This window comes from Nomia melanderi, chromosome 5 (assembly GCF_051020985.1).
Source record: "Nomia melanderi isolate GNS246 chromosome 5, iyNomMela1, whole genome shotgun sequence".
In the NCBI taxonomy this organism is placed as follows: domain Eukaryota; kingdom Metazoa; phylum Arthropoda; class Insecta; order Hymenoptera; family Halictidae; genus Nomia; species Nomia melanderi.
Window position 1 is genome coordinate 534,245 of NC_135003.1, and position 17,038 is coordinate 551,282.

General features: G+C 39.1%; 1 protein-coding gene across 2 annotated transcripts in view; it reads left to right on the forward strand.

The window, feature by feature from the left end:
• The window catches only part of LOC116424836 (uncharacterized), a 581,479-nt gene that overhangs the window by 192,185 nt on the left and 372,256 nt on the right, over nt 1-17,038 (forward strand). Inside the window, exon 1 of one of the 2 annotated variants that reach the window (XM_031971784.2) lies at nt 16,754-16,839. The exons of the other annotated variant lie outside the window; for it this stretch is intronic. Coding sequence (XP_031827644.1) covers nt 16,786-16,839 — 54 coding nt within the window. The 5' untranslated portion in view covers nt 16,754-16,785. Of the gene's footprint in view, nt 1-16,753; nt 16,840-17,038 lie in introns of those variants that run through there. 2 annotated transcript variants of the gene reach the window in all.

The following is a 17,038-nucleotide window of genomic DNA, read 5'->3' on the forward strand; positions in this document are numbered from 1 at the left end:
AGAGAAAACAACCGGGCGGCTCCTTGCGCTCGCCGGTTAACCTGGACTTCGCTGTTGCTGCTATTGCTGCTGTTGCTGCTACTGCGTCTCGTCAAGCGGCACACTCCGCGGAGGAGAGGCGGTATGACAATCACGTAAACGCTCGGCGAACGAAGCCGCTCGCTGGGTCCACGTAGATCAGAAGACGGCGGCCGCGTTTGTGCGCGCTGAACGATGCACATAAATGAATAGACCACGACCGAGACTTGAACCTCCCGCGTTGTCCCGGATCGTTCATTTAATTGGGAGCTTATGGGGAATACGCCGCGATATTTGTCCACGCGTTTTGCGCTGCACTGCGCGAGATTAACCGCGGTTGTATCTATGACATACGTATTGGGTGTAATTTAAATTTATTCATTTATATTGACTATTTTGTATTTACTGTTACATCCCGCTCCACTACACACCCTATATATATTCATATTAACTGTTATTATTATTATTATCATTACTACTTACTACTACTACTATATCATGCCTGCGTTCATCTGAATCGCGTTCATCATTATCTCTATCTGAAGACAATGATTATTCGTACCGAAATGCGCCGTTAGCATTACTGCGTTTACTTGTAAATCTAGCTTTGTAAATATCGTGTACATCTGACGAAGCCCGAACATAGTTGATAGTCCGACGTTCATATCCTTAGTTTCCGCCTCTCTACTACCAAATTCTCTCCTTCCCGAGTTTTCCTAAATACCATCAATCAAGAAGAAGAGCAGAATTATCTTAACCACGCAACGGTCAAACCCTCTACCTCGTTTTTCCAACTCCCACCCTCTTTTTCAGGAGTATTTCTCCCGTGTATTGTGGCAATATAACATTTATTAATGAATAATTTTGATGAATTAATACAAGGTGCCGTGAGAACGATAACAATGTGATTGTGAATACTTACATTTTCGTTGATGACAGTTGTACACATTTGCAATATGTCACATTTAAATTTTCAGAATTGGAACGTGTTCATATTTTCTTACTTATTTGCTCAGAACTTATTTATGGTACAACCTAATACATGGAAACGAGAGGATTTTCATGATACTAATAAGACGGTGATTTTGTCTTATTCAAGGAAATCCAAGACATAATTCATTGCTTTTACGCAGCTCGAGGAGACTGGAAATGAGTATACAACAAAGTGCAATGAGCAGATGTAGATAAAATTGTTTGGAACTTTAAAGCCACACGGCTTCATTTATCCCGTACGCTATTCACCCTTAAAGTTCCGAACCCCTTTTTATTGCACCGTATAAATAACGACAGCTCCGCTCAATAAATCAGCAGAGTATTTTAAAAGGGTTCGTTATTTTCCGAAGACATTACCCAACCTCGCCGGACCTTTTTTCCCCGGGCACGAAGTCCTGTCGTATAAGCTCCGCTATTTATGCGGCATCGTGATCGATACCGGTTGAATAGGCAGAACGCGAGCGAGCAAATCGTCAACGGAGTATATATACGTACGAGTGCCACGGCTAGTAAGAAGCCCACGTAGGCGGTTGGTAAGCCGTATTGACGTTACTTAACCACTTAAGTTACTTACAGCCGGTGCTGTTATTGTCGAACGTGCTAATAGATTGGCGGCTTCCATTTCTTCAGCAATAATAAATTATCAAGCCTGCTGGCGAACGTGTCGTAACGTCAGCGGACTCGTGCCGGGTACCTCCGGTTCGAGGGTTGAACCACCCGAGCTGGCGACAACCCGTTCCTCCGCCGACTGTACACGTACCGGTCTATACTCTGGACGCGAATAATGTATAAGCTGTCGCGAAAGTTTTATTTTCCCGAGAAGCTTTGTTAAACCCCCTCTCGCTGCGTATCGTTTCGCTGCAAACATTGTCACCAACTATTCTTTTGTTGCACCGTCGATGCGTGGGACACCATTCTGTTCTTAATTTTTTATCGTTGATATGTGTTCGACGTTAGTCAAGTTCCATCGATCGAGAAGTGAAATGTGTACCAGGATCTAGATGCATTAAATTTTATTGAGAACTAGTACTTAGACTTTAGTGGTGTAGTTGGATTACAAACTGTTGAATAAATATAGATTTTTGTAATTTATTTGTTGGATAAGTTTAAGATTTGAGTGACATTTTAAAAATGGTTTTTCCTGGGAAAAAGGATTAATTTGTTAATCAGGTGATTCTTTGACTAAAACTGTTCATAAATTGTAAGGGAAATAGGAAAGATTTGAAGCCATTTATCTCGAAATGAATACAATTATAATGCAGTTGATTTCAGCGAATATTACAATTCGTGCTTACACTTTTTGAAATGACTGAAAGTTGAATATTGGTAAATAGGGGCTATGCCATAAATTAACTTTTCTCGTTCAAACCTAAACGATCTTTATAATATCTCTAAAATTGAAGATAATGTCATTTCATTTTTTTCATGTAATGTTTCCAATTAATATAATCCAAATATATTAAGATTTTAAAAATATCCAAGTTAAGCTTTATCCTTCTAACCTGCCGCCTCACTGCCAAGCATGGATACATAAAAAATAATTGCAACGTTAAAATACGTATGAATTAATTTCCTGTTTTTTGATATTACTTTACATTTACCCAACATTCATAATTGAATTTCCTCTTTGAAATTGACAAAATTTATTTGTAGCAACTAGTAATCATTCTATGATGTTCTTGGAGTGATAAGGATTAATATAAAATATTTGATAATCCAGAACATATTTATATTTACATAATACGTATATTATTTAATCAAAGTGGAGGTACTTACCGTAAAGTTACTTAAATAGCATTGAAATCTAAAAACCACAGAATTCAGAACCTGTAGCGGTCGAAGAAGGTAACTCCGATTCAACCATTGATCTTTGTAGCCCCTCCCAGAAATCATCGCGATCGATCGAGACGCATCCCTTACGGAAAGCCCGTCGTTCCATCCTTTCACCGTCCAAGTCTTGAGCGGCCGCTTAGCCGGCGCGAAATAAATAATTTATTTTTTCCCGTGTCCGATCGAACAGGAGCGTCACGAGCGGCGAACAGCCGAAGCCGGGCTCTTTCGACTTCCTCCTTTCGCGGAGAAAGTCATTGTTGTTCGCGGTTTCAATGAAGTTTAAGTAACCGACCCCACGGCTCACGGATATATCACCGTGCCATTGTGGCGCCAAGACATTGTTACACCAACGCGGCGGGTGTGCATTGTTTTATGGGGCCCCGCGCGATGCAACGGAATAGTGGCACAGCTAAAGGAGCCTGTAAATATCTTCCTCCTCGTGCTCTGTAATTACAATGTGGAAAAAATCCGCGATACGCGGGACGCACTCGTAAAACAAGCCGCGAGTCGTCTCGCAAGAGGATCCTCTTTTGATGTTCCATCGCGGTTAATAGCTGATATTAGTAACGAACCGGGAGAGTTACATTGTGTTCGCGTTACTCGGGTATCTAGCAATGATTCACGTTCTTAGTATCAGCTAAATGGCGATTGTGATATTTCCACGAGCGTCGTAATCGTGTCTTTTTTACTAAGATATTATTCACGTTCGACATCGACTTATCGACAATGGATATATCCAGTTTCCTTTGAATAAGAAGAGATTTTTGTAGTGTTTGTTGCGTGATTGTTTGTGGAGGAAATGTTGTGTGTCACATGTAATAGAGTTATGATGAACAATGAACGTATTTGTCCACAGACATTTTTTATTATTTTGAATGTTGTCTACAATGATATTTGGTTGCACTACTGAAAGAAGAAGGACCCTTTAGAATATAGCTGTTGTTTTCAAATTGTTTTCTGTAAACAATAAGTATATTTTGTTAAAGTTTTGAATTATTTCTAGTATGTTAATTTATCTATTATTAATATTTGTTTAATATGGGGGCATGTATATAATCCACTGTCATCTCTCCTATATAAAATACCTGTATCACTTATCCCATAAATCGAATCAAATTAAGAAAACTTTCAATTAATTACTAACTTGCTTTAGAGAAGCAAATTTATATTTTTTAGCTATTTAATTCACTTTTCAAAAATGTCCGAATACTTTCGTTGCACATTATTAATATTTAACTTATATTGTTTGTACCTTATTTTGGAAGGCGAACAAGTAATGTCTCCTTCGTTAAACTCCGTTCGTATGTAACATATTCTGTGCCATCGGAAATTTTGGTAATATCTTGCTTATAAAATATATTAATTTTTTAAACACAATATCCAGTATATTTTGTCTTTTGTCTTTTGCATATTTCGATACCATCTTTGACATTTTCACTGCCTTGTGATGCCATCCGCGACTACGAGTTTCACAGGAAACATTTTCTTAAAAAAATAGGCATGTACGAAAAATGGTACACGCGGAGCTCGACGTGTTAAATATCCGCGGTTATCTTCTTTTCCACCAGACACGGGGTACAACGTTTCACTTTCATCCTGGATGACTCGAGCAGACGATACCGGGGTATCGAATTGCGATACGTCCGCGTTTAACACAGGCCTGATCGTGATTTTAACATTTATTTCGAGCACGTTCCGCTGGTGTAACGGAGGGAAACTCATGCAGCATGATACACCTACGGTCACGTACACACCGAGTCTGACAACACGTGCCGTGTTCTACTTGCATGAACCGCCTCGCGATTGCTCTCGCTCGCGCGGCTCTATATAATCGGCACTCTGATGTACCATTCATCAGTTTATCATTTTCGAGTGAAAAATCACTCTCTAAAGTAACGAGGTACTCCATTACACTATTTTACTACATTTTCTTTACTGTTTATCCCTATTTCACATTATTTTATAAATATTATTTCGCAGTATTTTGGCGAATTATAATTCCATTTTTCCTTTTAAAGTGAATCCTCCACACTATAGTCTATTCAAGAGGTAAACAATCGTCCAAGTATGTTACAAATTTTATTTTATTCGTGAAAACAAAATTTGTAATTCAATTCATTTGTAAAAATTAATTTTCGGATCTACAAATTCTCCATTGGTATTGTCAGAATCGAAATAATTCATAATGAATAAATTTTCATCGCAATATATAACATCTGAAAATACATAAGTGAAGTAGCTCGATGAAAATCAAACAATTTATTTTTATCTTGAATCTGCGCAATAAATTCGTCCTTACTCGCGCGTACCGATAATATCGATGCAAGAAAGTCGTCGAATGATGACGGTGTGGTTTTTAATTTCTCACATTACGTCATCCGCGACTGAGGCGTCGCCGATCAGTGAGCAAAACGCAGGTGACACACGGTGCAACAAGGAAAGCGCGGCAATTATTACTAATTACAACGTGTACCCGCGGTGAGATTGACAGCTTCCATATTTAAACTGAAATCCCTCTTGTTATGTAATTGCGCGAGCTAACTTCCATTACACAGCGCGCGCTCGGTTCACGGAGCGCTGACAACACGTGCCACACTTCTGCCGCGTGATTTGCGTTACGTGCATGCGCCAGCGCGGCGGATTCGCGGCGTTACACGTAGAAACTATTCCCTGCGCTGTTCGCTTCGTGGTTGCTCTCCCCAGCTTTCGTGCTGGCAAATAGGAGACGCCGGAGACTTTCACCGTGTCACGGCGAAAGAAAAAACCACCCGTCCCGAACTATTTCTCCATAGGAAAATTAGTTACGATAAGCTTTTCTTTGATTTCTTTCTCGTCTTTTATAAGCTGTCCTTTTTCACTGGTTTTTTGGTTAACTACTTTGCGAAGACAGGAAGACGATTAACCCCTTGCACTACAATATCGCGTCTGACCCGTGGCGAAGATTTCAAATACACTTTAACACTCGAAGTTCAGTTTTACTCTTTTCGAGTTACTGATATCTTAAAGATGTTAAATGTCCGAAATTATATGAAAAATAATATAAAAGGATAATTTCACTTCAGTACTGTAATCAATATACGAAGAAACTGAAACAAATCTATTGTTACAATTTTTATAAGGAGTATATATTAATTATGTCGAACATACGGTTGTTTTAGTGTTAACAGATGTAAATGTGACTTGTGTAGTTGTGAAAGAAATCACGAAAGTCCGAACTACGATATCGTGTTGAATAGTATGAAATATGTACTGTTCACGAAAGTGTTTGAAGCTTTATGAAAAATTGCCAGCGTTTCGAGTTATTATAGCTTGGTGAAAAGGAAATTATATTTCCACCTGCATTCATTTTAAAACATGAAGCTTTTTCTCACAGTACCGAGGTCATTTTCCTTAACTTCTTGCATTACCATTTGACTGGGTAAAATCCGAGCCATAATTCTAGGGGTCGATATCTCACTCGTGACATTCATGTTTGGCCCGAAATTGTGATCACGAGTGAAAGTAGTGCAACGAGTTAAAGATGTTTTTAAGTTATGTAGCAAACAGAAAAGACAGGATACTTTTCAAGAAGAGTGAAAGTTAAAACGTCAATATAAATGTTGACAAATTTTATAAACACCAAAATCCATTATTTGTACAACTATATTCTTCTGTGCGACTTTCTTGTGTACTTTCTGACTTTGAAATATTAGAGACAGCGGACGAAAAGAAATTTTAAGATTTCATCGATTTTTTATTACATACTATAATACAATACTGCCACAGATATATACAGGATTAAACGTATTAACAGAGAAGTCGGAGACAGAGAAAGAATTTCGCGGAACGATTTAACCGATTTCGTGAGTCCGGCCCAATCGAATAATTTCCGTGAAAGCGTTCTCAAACGAGATAAAGATACCCTTAACGTTCAGGCCAGTGATCGATTCCGGATTATCCGCGATAAACTCCAGGAAAGTAGAGGAATAAGAAAAAAAGTCAGTTGTTACGAGAGGCTGGACGCGTAGTTACGCCGAGTCGTATTAACGAATGTAATTATCCGGATGAGAGCCGGCCGATTATAAGCGTTATACGAAACGGGCTGGCCGCGTCCGCACGGTTGGGGGCAGTCCTGGTCATTCCTTAGCGGCCATCGCCCAGCGTGATCGTATCGGGGTCCTACTATTAGTACGGTGATATATGTCATCATTATATCCTCCTTATTGCGTTAAACCGCATCCCGTGATTTATGCCTCCAGCGACCTGCTTCACTTCCGTTCCTTTTCTATCTTTTTACGATCGGGTCTCCGGCGATTCCGTTTCGTGCAACAAGCCAGCGCTGGCCCACAATGTTTATAGATCCCCTTTATACACACGCTCTTGCGTATATTTTTCGGCTTGTTATGCTCGCACGAGTTACGACTTCCAGCTTCTCGCATCGTCGATAGACGCGAGGATAAAGATTTTGAACGGAAAATTGTTGCTTTTCGTTGCGGGGATGAGCCATGGACGGGAAAAATGGTTGACGGGAAGTCTGATAGATGTTTTACTTTCTGGAAGGTTATGATTTTGCGTTGTGGAATGATTTCTTTAGCTTTTCTGGGTATAGTTTGAAATGTATTAGTTAAATTTGTGAAGTATTAAACGTGTGCAGTTCAACAGTGACCAATATTGTAATTATGACGGTGCTCAGTTTCGAACATAACCCCTAAACTCATGAGCAAACGCGAGCACAAGAATCTGTTAATGTTCATTTTTATATTAACTGAATAAGATTTTCAAGCTTCTGAGCTCCATACAAGATGCGATGCGTTCTTCTATTTTCAGTTTTTCATTTATTTTTGTACCGGCAGATATTATGTTTGCAATTACAAGCTCAAAAGCAGAATATTACTAAAAGGTAATATATGAAACATATTAAACATTTAAACAATATTAAATCAACAGTAGGACCGCAATATATATCATGCATCCTATGTACTTGAAAATAACACAATTCTCGCAAATAATTCTATTAAATTCTACGGGATCCTTGAAGGACCAACAGGGTTAACCTAGAAAGAATAGTCGCATACCTGGCGCAAATGCATCGAATGTTCCCACAAATTCCGCGAAAGAATTCGGCTATTCATGCGGGACACCGGCAGAGAAGTCTGTTGTTACGGAAGACACGGACCGGCTTGACTTGATTCACATCGTGTACGCGAATAGCGGTAGTGCTCGTACAGTAAACATCGAGAATATTGGTATAATATGTAGATCTAGGCATGTACGTGGGTTGCCGGTAATGCCCTCATAAATCAGGCCCTCCATTGTTTTCCTTCATTGAATGACCCGAGCGGTTTCTGCACGGTAGTCTCCCGCATTCCATATTTCTGTTCGGAATATTACCGGCGTTCGATATAAATCCGACCGTTCCGAGCATTTAACTTTCTTGCTGGGAGTTCTGCGGCTACTGCTGGCGAATCCCTTCTCTCGTCTCGAAACAGGTGCAGAACTCGGAGGATTCGATCGTCCTCTAATTTTCAGCTGAATTGTTGGTGAATTCTAAGAAAAAATGAATATTTCTTTATCGGGTACGACAACAGATGATCCAATGTTTTCTTAATATTTTTACAACTAATCGAGTATTTTGTCTTCGTCTTTTTAACTCTTTGGGCTTGAAAATATTTTTCATACATATATTTAGCATTTTCTGATGTAATGCTGATGATATATTTTATAAGTAATATAATTTCGTTTCAATGTTTCGTGTATTAATATGCAGTGAATCACAAAAATATTTGGACACTAAGATATGCTCGACTTTAATCACCTATATCTTTGTTAATTATGAAAGAAATTAACTATTTTTTTCTTTGAATAGAGTATTTATCGTACTTTACAAATATGTACAACTTAATTACCTAACACGCAGTAGTACAGTAATATTATAAATTAAATGAGATGATAGTAATTTTTCGCGTCCAAAATATATTCGGACATTATAAATAATTAATATTATATAAACCAAAATTTAACTTTTAATACTTAGTAGCGTGACCTTTTTGTTTTATCACTTGTTTTAATCAATTTGGCGTACTAAATATAATTTTTTTAATGTATTTTATATTTGTTTTTTCCTATTCGTCTCGCAATCTCTGTTTCAATTCTTCTCTATTCTTTATCGGTGTTGTCCTTATTCTTTTGTGTAAATTATCCCATAGACTTTCTATAGAGTTAAGATTTGGGGACTGAGGAAGAGGGTGTAATACTTTTGGACAGTTATATAGTAGATATTCTTGTACGATCCTTGCCTTATTCTTCGGATCGTTAACCTGGTAGAATTTGAAGCTCTTTTTCAATACCCATGTTAACTGCACTTGATACTAAATTTTCTTTTAAAATACGTAAATTTTTGTTTTTGTGCATGATGTTCTCAACAAGACAAGTTTTCCTACTCCTCTGCTCGATATGCCCCCCAGACCATAGCATGCCTTCCACCATTTTAATGTACTTCGCAAATTTTTCGGATCTAAAGCTTCATTTCGCTTACGCCAAATTATATACCGTCTATCCGAACCAGATAAATTAAATTTAGATTCATCAACGAAAATGACGTCTCTCCATTATGACTCTTCCTCTGAAATCATTTTTCTTGCGAAAGTTAAACGTTTCTTTTTATTTACTTCACGGATGTACGGTTTCTTTATTGCCACTCTCCCATTATAATCATTTTCTTTAAGTAGTCGTCGAACTGTTCGTGCGTTTACAGATTTCTCACTTTCTTCTCGAAGTTTAGCAGCTAATGCATAAGCACTTGGTCGTGGGTTTTCTCCTACTTTCCGTATAACCTTCCGTTTTTCTCTTTCATTCATTACTTTTGATCGATCACTTTGAGGAAGTGATTCAATTCTGTCTTCATTCTTAAATCTATTAACGATATCTGCTACCGTACTTTTTCAAGATTAAGCGTAGTAATTAAAGTTAAGCATAAATGTTTTTACTTTTACGAGACATCTTGACGATAAACGACAGTATAATAGGTAAACTGTACAGTAGGACTGACTACTTGCTACTAAATCCGATGCGTGATATTCGTAAACAAAACTATTCTTCTCCGAGACACACATTTCTTCGAACTATTCAAGTACTATTAATAAATATATTACGTACTATAGTAAATAAGTAGCAAACTAAATTAACTGTCCGAATATTTTTCGTACGCGAATAATTAAGCTGTACATATTGGTAAAGCACAATAAATATTCCATTGAAAGAAATAAGTTAGAGGTAAATTTCTTTCACAATTAGTAAAGATATGGGCGGCTAAAGTTAAGCATTCAATAGTGTCCGAATATTTTTGTGAGTCACTGTATATTAATACACGAAACATCGAAACAAAATTATATTACTTATAAAAGATATCATCAGCATTACATCGTAAAATGATAAATATGTGCATGAAAAATACTTTCAAGCCCAAAGAGTTAAAAAGACGAAGACAGGAGAAGTTCGAAAAAGAGCAAATAATCGCGCTAACTTCAAACAGACGAAACCGGGTCGGAAAAGACCCGGGCGTCTTACGATCCTCAAACCGATCGGTCCTGATTCGCGCGAGGTTAAATTTCGCAATTCCCATCGCAAATCCTCAAGGATCAGTCCTCGTTCGGGTGCTCGAAAATCGGCCGGGGTTCTTAAGGCGGCCGATCGCGAAATCGCCAGCGAAGTCGCCAGCGAAATCGGCTTAACGGATCGGCCGTGAAGATTGCTGTTCCTCGCGCGCGGCGCGTCCTCCGGCGTGCATCCCGCGTAATCAACGGTTGCACGATTAACGTTATAAATATTCCGCTAATGCTCCGCGCGCGTTGCGTAAGCGTTTCACCTCCTTATTGCCTAGCGGTCGTATGTATAAGTGCGCGGAGAATGGACGGGCCGCGCATTGGTCGATGAATTCATACATTATTTCAGCGCGGCGTCCCACCTGGCCTGATCGGGGGATGGGCGGGGGCAGAAAACGGTGCACGCGGTGGGGACAGGTCCGGCGCGCCGTTGCAAATCACTTTCATAGTCCCGTTTTTACGGGCCGAAAGTTATAATTTATCGTCCGGCCGATTCGCGTAACGGGCAGCGCGTGTGTGCAACGGATTACGCGACTCACCGAGACACCTTCAACGCCAGAACCGCACCGCGGGCTTTTCCAAAGCTCCTAATCCATTAACGAGTTAAAGACGGCGTGGGAATCGCGAGTGCGTGCGATCGCGCCTCTCTCCTTGGTACAAGTGTATACGCGCCAGCCGCGTTCATAAATGTAGATCGGGCATCCGCGCGCACTCGCTCGCTGATAATTAAGAGGCACCCAGCCCGCGAGCTGCCGCGCCGCCGCCGCCGCCGATCGTTAATTACGAATTTTCCTGTTCGTCGGGGATTTTTACGCGCCGCTCGTTTGCATTTACTCGCGCCCCCGGTAACGATACGCGCGGAACACTTTCATCGTGTCGCCGGTTTAAAGGCGGATTGATTTATCCTTGGGAAATTTTCTGTTTTTAGACGAGATTCTTGTTTGATTCTTTGCTCCTTGTTTCTACATGTCTGTCGGAAGATTGTCGGTAGGATTCTTTCGTTTTTCCTTGTCTTGTGTGCACTCAGTTTTGCTGAGTTTAGAGTGTTATTGAACCATTTTAAAAGTATATTTTTTCGAAATGTAGTTTGCATGGAAAATATTTTTTGTAGAACATAAGGGTAAAATTGAAAATGTTATTATTTTAAACAATATCCTTTAAGACACATAGCAAACTAATTAATAGACGATAAGATAATATTTATATCACATTCATGATTTTTAACTAAATTTTTATGTATTTTGAGAAACATTGCACAGATTAAGGTTTTCAACTGTTTTGAATTCTGTTTATTAAGTTATTAAGTTAATATTTATATCACACTGAATATCTCAATGCAATCACATAACTGAATACGTAAGTGAAACGGCTCCGATGGCCAAATTACTTTGGCTAGCGTTCACGACTCAATTAAAATGACCAGGAACCACCGTAAGTCAAGGGAAGACGAAGCGTGCCCGTATTTCAAACCGAGAAACACTTCGCAGGTTACAAGCCAATATTTCATACACGACGACGACTAGTAAAATATCACCGTGTTGCGTAACGCGGCCGTAAAGCCTAGGCAAAACGCGCGCGCGCCATCTTTGCGCAACGATTTTCGATGGCCGAACGATTAGCATGCGTTATCTACGATTCGAGGCGTCCGGGTCAAATTTATGAGCGGCCTCTTCGGCGGCGAACGATCGTAAAATCGGAAACGTGCGATCCTGGCGTAGTCGACAAGGTGAAAACGTTCTGGTAATTGTTTCGAATCACGGTCCCACCTATGTGATACCAATGCGAATAGAGTAGGACATCGATTTACTCTTTGCGGGCGAATGTCATCATATTCACGGCATCAAAGTATCGTACCTGGTATATAAAGCTGTAAATAATTAATATTTATTCCAATAACCAATGGTCTGTGCATAGTCTTTTTTTCTAGTCTTTAAGAGTTTGGTATAGAAGTTTGCCTCTTCTGTTGAAGGTGTTCGATACCCCGAAAAGTCCTCGTACGTAAAGAGTGAACACTAGGAGCGTACTTACGGAACGCGTACATTTAATATATAATGAATTTGATAAACATTACTTGGTAAATGTTTATGTCAATTTTGATTGATACATTTACATGAGTATGTTAATAGAGTCACTGTTTTTTGCGATTTGCATCAGAGTGTTGGTTAGGTGTTGTGTGAGTTTTGTGCAACTTTGCACTTTCAAATTTCTCATAAATGTATAAAAACCCACAATATACCGAAACAATTGACAGCCCATTTGAAGAAGGAGCCTTGTTTCGGTACGAATACCAGCGTTCATTATGCTCGCACGTATCTCGGCAGCCCGGTACACGCGTCATTATCTTCTTGTTATTATTACATATTGCATTATTACGGCGCCGGTTGCAACAGCCCCCGCTGGTTTTCCGATGTTGCGCTTTACTTTCCCCAGGTTTCTCCTATTTTCCGTAATGTGGCGTGATTGCCGCTTGAAATTGAATCGGCTCCTTTGGACACGGCGCCTCGCATTAACGATCCCAAATATAGGTGTGTGCTCTACCCGCGGTCAAAATCGTCGACGATTATGTGTTCGGAATGACGGGAATCCAGTCTGCGGTGTCCGTGCTTCCGCGTTGGAGATCGATGAAACAATTTGTGGGCTGCTTATGGTGCGTTTAGATTAAACGAAAGTATCCTCCCGCTATGACGAAATTTAAATTTAATTTTTTACTTCCATTTAAGGTCATCGATATTAGACGATTTAAAAAATAAACAATTCTTACGGGTTTGATTATATTTCGAGGTAACACGCAGTCATTTATTGCAATTTAATTATTCAATTATTTTGTATTCTTTATTGTACAGTTTCTAATGGGTCTCTCGCTTTACGTCGCCGTACTCATCTGAAAAGGAAAAATGAATGAAAATCGTGATCCCCTTGCAAACTGAAAATAAATTAATATCAGCGATGGTTCATACTTTATTGTCTACAGACATACAAATTTAATGAATTTCTATTTTATTGAAACTTTATTGCGATAATGAAAACTCGTTCATTTCATTCCAACTCAGAAGATTTTTTCCTTTTCGAGAAGATAACTGGAAACTTAAGATAACTGCCAAAATTTGAGGAATTAGATGTAGCGTTTGATAACCTGAGATTTTGTTTGAGAATTGACGAATGATTTGATAGCACAGTGTTTGAAAATCAATATGTATCCACAGAACTATCATTTTCTTGCACGACATTTTTACCTTTATTTTTGAATAATTTATTACTGCTTCATTGATTGACATCAATAATACCGCACAATGAAATTCATTTATATTTATATCACAACAGTTCCTGTTGATGCTCGGTGTCACAAACTGACACACCGTTACGTCAACGTTCCTGTAAATCTTTCAAGGGATCGTAGCTGAAATAACTTTATGAAGCCATCGACTATTACCTTCAACAACCACCCTTAGCTGTTCGAAGATTAGCATTTTTACATTTTAGATATTTACTCTTTGCATGTTTTATTAGGGTTAAGGCGCTTCATACAGCTTTTTACCTGCTACGGTCGAGGCATGCGGAATTTCCATGACGACACGCGAAGGTACTCTCGATACCTGCAGGTGACCGATGGACTTGGAGGCGGTCAACTTTCCGGTGACTGTCATCAATCAAGAAAAACGGCCTCCTCCCTGTCAAAAACTTGTAACTCTAGGAGACAACCAATCCGCGTGTCTCATCCCCCGACACTACCCTTACAGCTAACTATTTAAGGGTAGCACTTAGCACAAAACGCCGAATTTCTAACCAAGAGTTCCACGGAGTCTCTAACGAAGAGTTCTACCACAACACATATCGACGGAATTTCTCATCAAGAATTCCACAACAACACATATCGACGGAATTTCTAATCAAGAGTTCCACAAACACAACACATCGACGGAATCTCTAACCAGGAGTTCCACCAACACATCGCATCGACGGAATCTCTAACCGAAGAGTTCCACCAACAACACGTATCAACGGAACATCTACCGAAGAAGTTCCACAAACAACACGAATCAACGGAATCTCTAACGAAGAATTCCACAACTTAACGTATCAACATCGATCCATTTACAACTCATCGAAAATCTCATTATTTCATTCGGGCTCAGCATCACTAATCTGAAACTCAGCCAGAGCATTCGCCGTAACAAACTGCGACGCTCAACAGTTCTTCGTAACAAACTAACGCTTTCAAAACAAGATATCCCTAGAATGAGCGACACGAATGAACTTTCCTCATATTTATAAGAGTTTCTCAAAAATAACTTCGTTCGCATCGTCTCGCATCAAATCAGGTTCACAAGTTACTCGATCATATCGTTTATAAAAGCAGTGACTTACTTCTAATCAAAAAACAAAGTTCAAGTTTCTAACACGCACAACGAACATGACTATGCACCATAAATAAATACATACGTCTTTCGTTCAACTGTCCGCCATTAAACGGTTAAAGTATGCAGCGTATGCAAATTCTCGATGAACCTGTTCCATAAATTTCCTTTCGATTAACCGAATATCGATTATTTGTGCGCAACGCGCAACGATTGTTCCTATGGCGACAGTGAACGTCATGTAGAATCGAAAATGTAACAGTTTAAACGGAATTGCATTTGCGTCTATGCAGATTGTATCATAACAGTTTTTGCGGTGAGATAGGGAGGAACTTATGCGGATGACTGGTTAACTCATTAGAAATGCAAACGCAGACTAGCATCCGCGAATCACCTGATTTTGCTATATAATGCACCATCGGCGTTGTTTCCTTTGACATTGTCATTTCTGTTGACGTCGACGTTTCCGCCGCGCCTGTAAGAAACTTACAGTGTAATTGCTTCAGGAGGGTCTCGTGTACGTCACGAGACAGGCGTAATTGTTTTAACGTTTTAATAACTCTGCTCGCGTGCACGGGGGCCGCGTACAGGTATAATAAAAGAGCGGCTCGATGATTCGGGCTCGGGTGGGACGCGTTACGTTTGCCGGCTACAGCTTCTTTCAAGTGTTGAGGACAGAACACGTCGAACAGTAATCAGTATTCTGGACGCTTTATCTGTCGATACTTAGATAATCATTTCTTTCAACTGAACCGTTGATACCTAAGAAGGCTTTAATAAATTTTTCAACATTAATCCCTTCAGTGCTGCAGCTTCGTGTAGATATTTATTAATATTTGAAGGTATTTACTCTCGTATTGTAAAAGTAATACAGAAATTTTATGGATGTCCGTTGGATGATTTTCCTGTAACTTACAAATTTGCGAATGCTGTAAATGCGTAAAGAATTAAATTAATTATTTAATTATTAATTTTATAATTATTATGACTACCAGTGTATCTTATACGCTATATCTATAGAATTTTGTGGATGAGACACGTAAAGGGAAATACCTAAATGTTTGCCAGTTTTATAGAGACATGATGAAAAAATAGCTGAAAAAAGGTTAGTGCTCGAAGACCTTCAGGAAATTTTTCTTTTCGTCATTTTAGTCGTCTCATCCAAAAGCTTAACGTTGTCTCAAACGGGTTTCTCGTATGTCTATACTCAGCAAAGTCATTTAAGTGCTTGCATTTACATTCTCCTCCCACCCTGTGTATTTCGCGTAGCACAGATTACACTTCGAAGGTCTGAGTAAGAAATATAAGGCGTTACAAAAATCTGAGCGTAGGCTCAAGTAGTTTTACACAAGCATATTTCTTCAAAACGAATTTATAAAGCTGCAACAACTGCGGTCTGTTACAAAATACTTCCATTTATACGATTGTGACAAAACAAATCTCCTAAAAAGTCTCGAACCTTAAAAACAAACATTTCCTGTTTTCAAACAAATTGAGAAATAAGATTGCCAATAATTAGAGAACTTAATTCATTTTACTAATAGCTCCACCATTAAAATTATTCATTGCTCCAGAATATATTTAATTCTATATTCCATAGTTCCGTAATTAAATCAATCAATAAAAAAAAAAATCCAAAAACAGAAATAGAAATTATCCGTGACTCAAACCGATCGATACAAGGAAATTTCACAAAGTGTAGTGAAAACGGCGCCATCTTGCTGCAATTCCTTCACGTCTGTCGTTTACCACGTTCACGTTGACACTGCGGCGGGATGCGGACTTAATTATTCCGGCGCGCATACCGTACTGTTCTTCGGCTCTTTCTCTCGTTTCGCCCCAAATGACTTCCCATAATTGATCCATTAGAGCCGGCGTTTCCTGGCCGACCGTAGAAACGCGCCCGAATTCCGATTGCGCCCTCTGTCGCAGAATGCGTTTCCGAGCGACATCGAATCGCGTCGCAGTCGGGCGAAATGTTTTAGTCTGATTGCATATCGCTGGCGATGATTCAGACGAAAGAGTTCATTCAGTTACCAATTACTACAGTTGAAGTAGAGGTGATTATTAATGTATTTAATTGTTATACATTGAAAACTGACTACTGATGACTTAATTGATTTTACCTAACCCGGTATGCTTTCGTATTATAATTAATCAGTAGAACACATTTGAATCGTTACGTTATTCTTTCGAAAATTGTTGAAATAAAAATATATTTTCTATGAAAAAGTTTGATAAGATCATTTGGGAAACGAA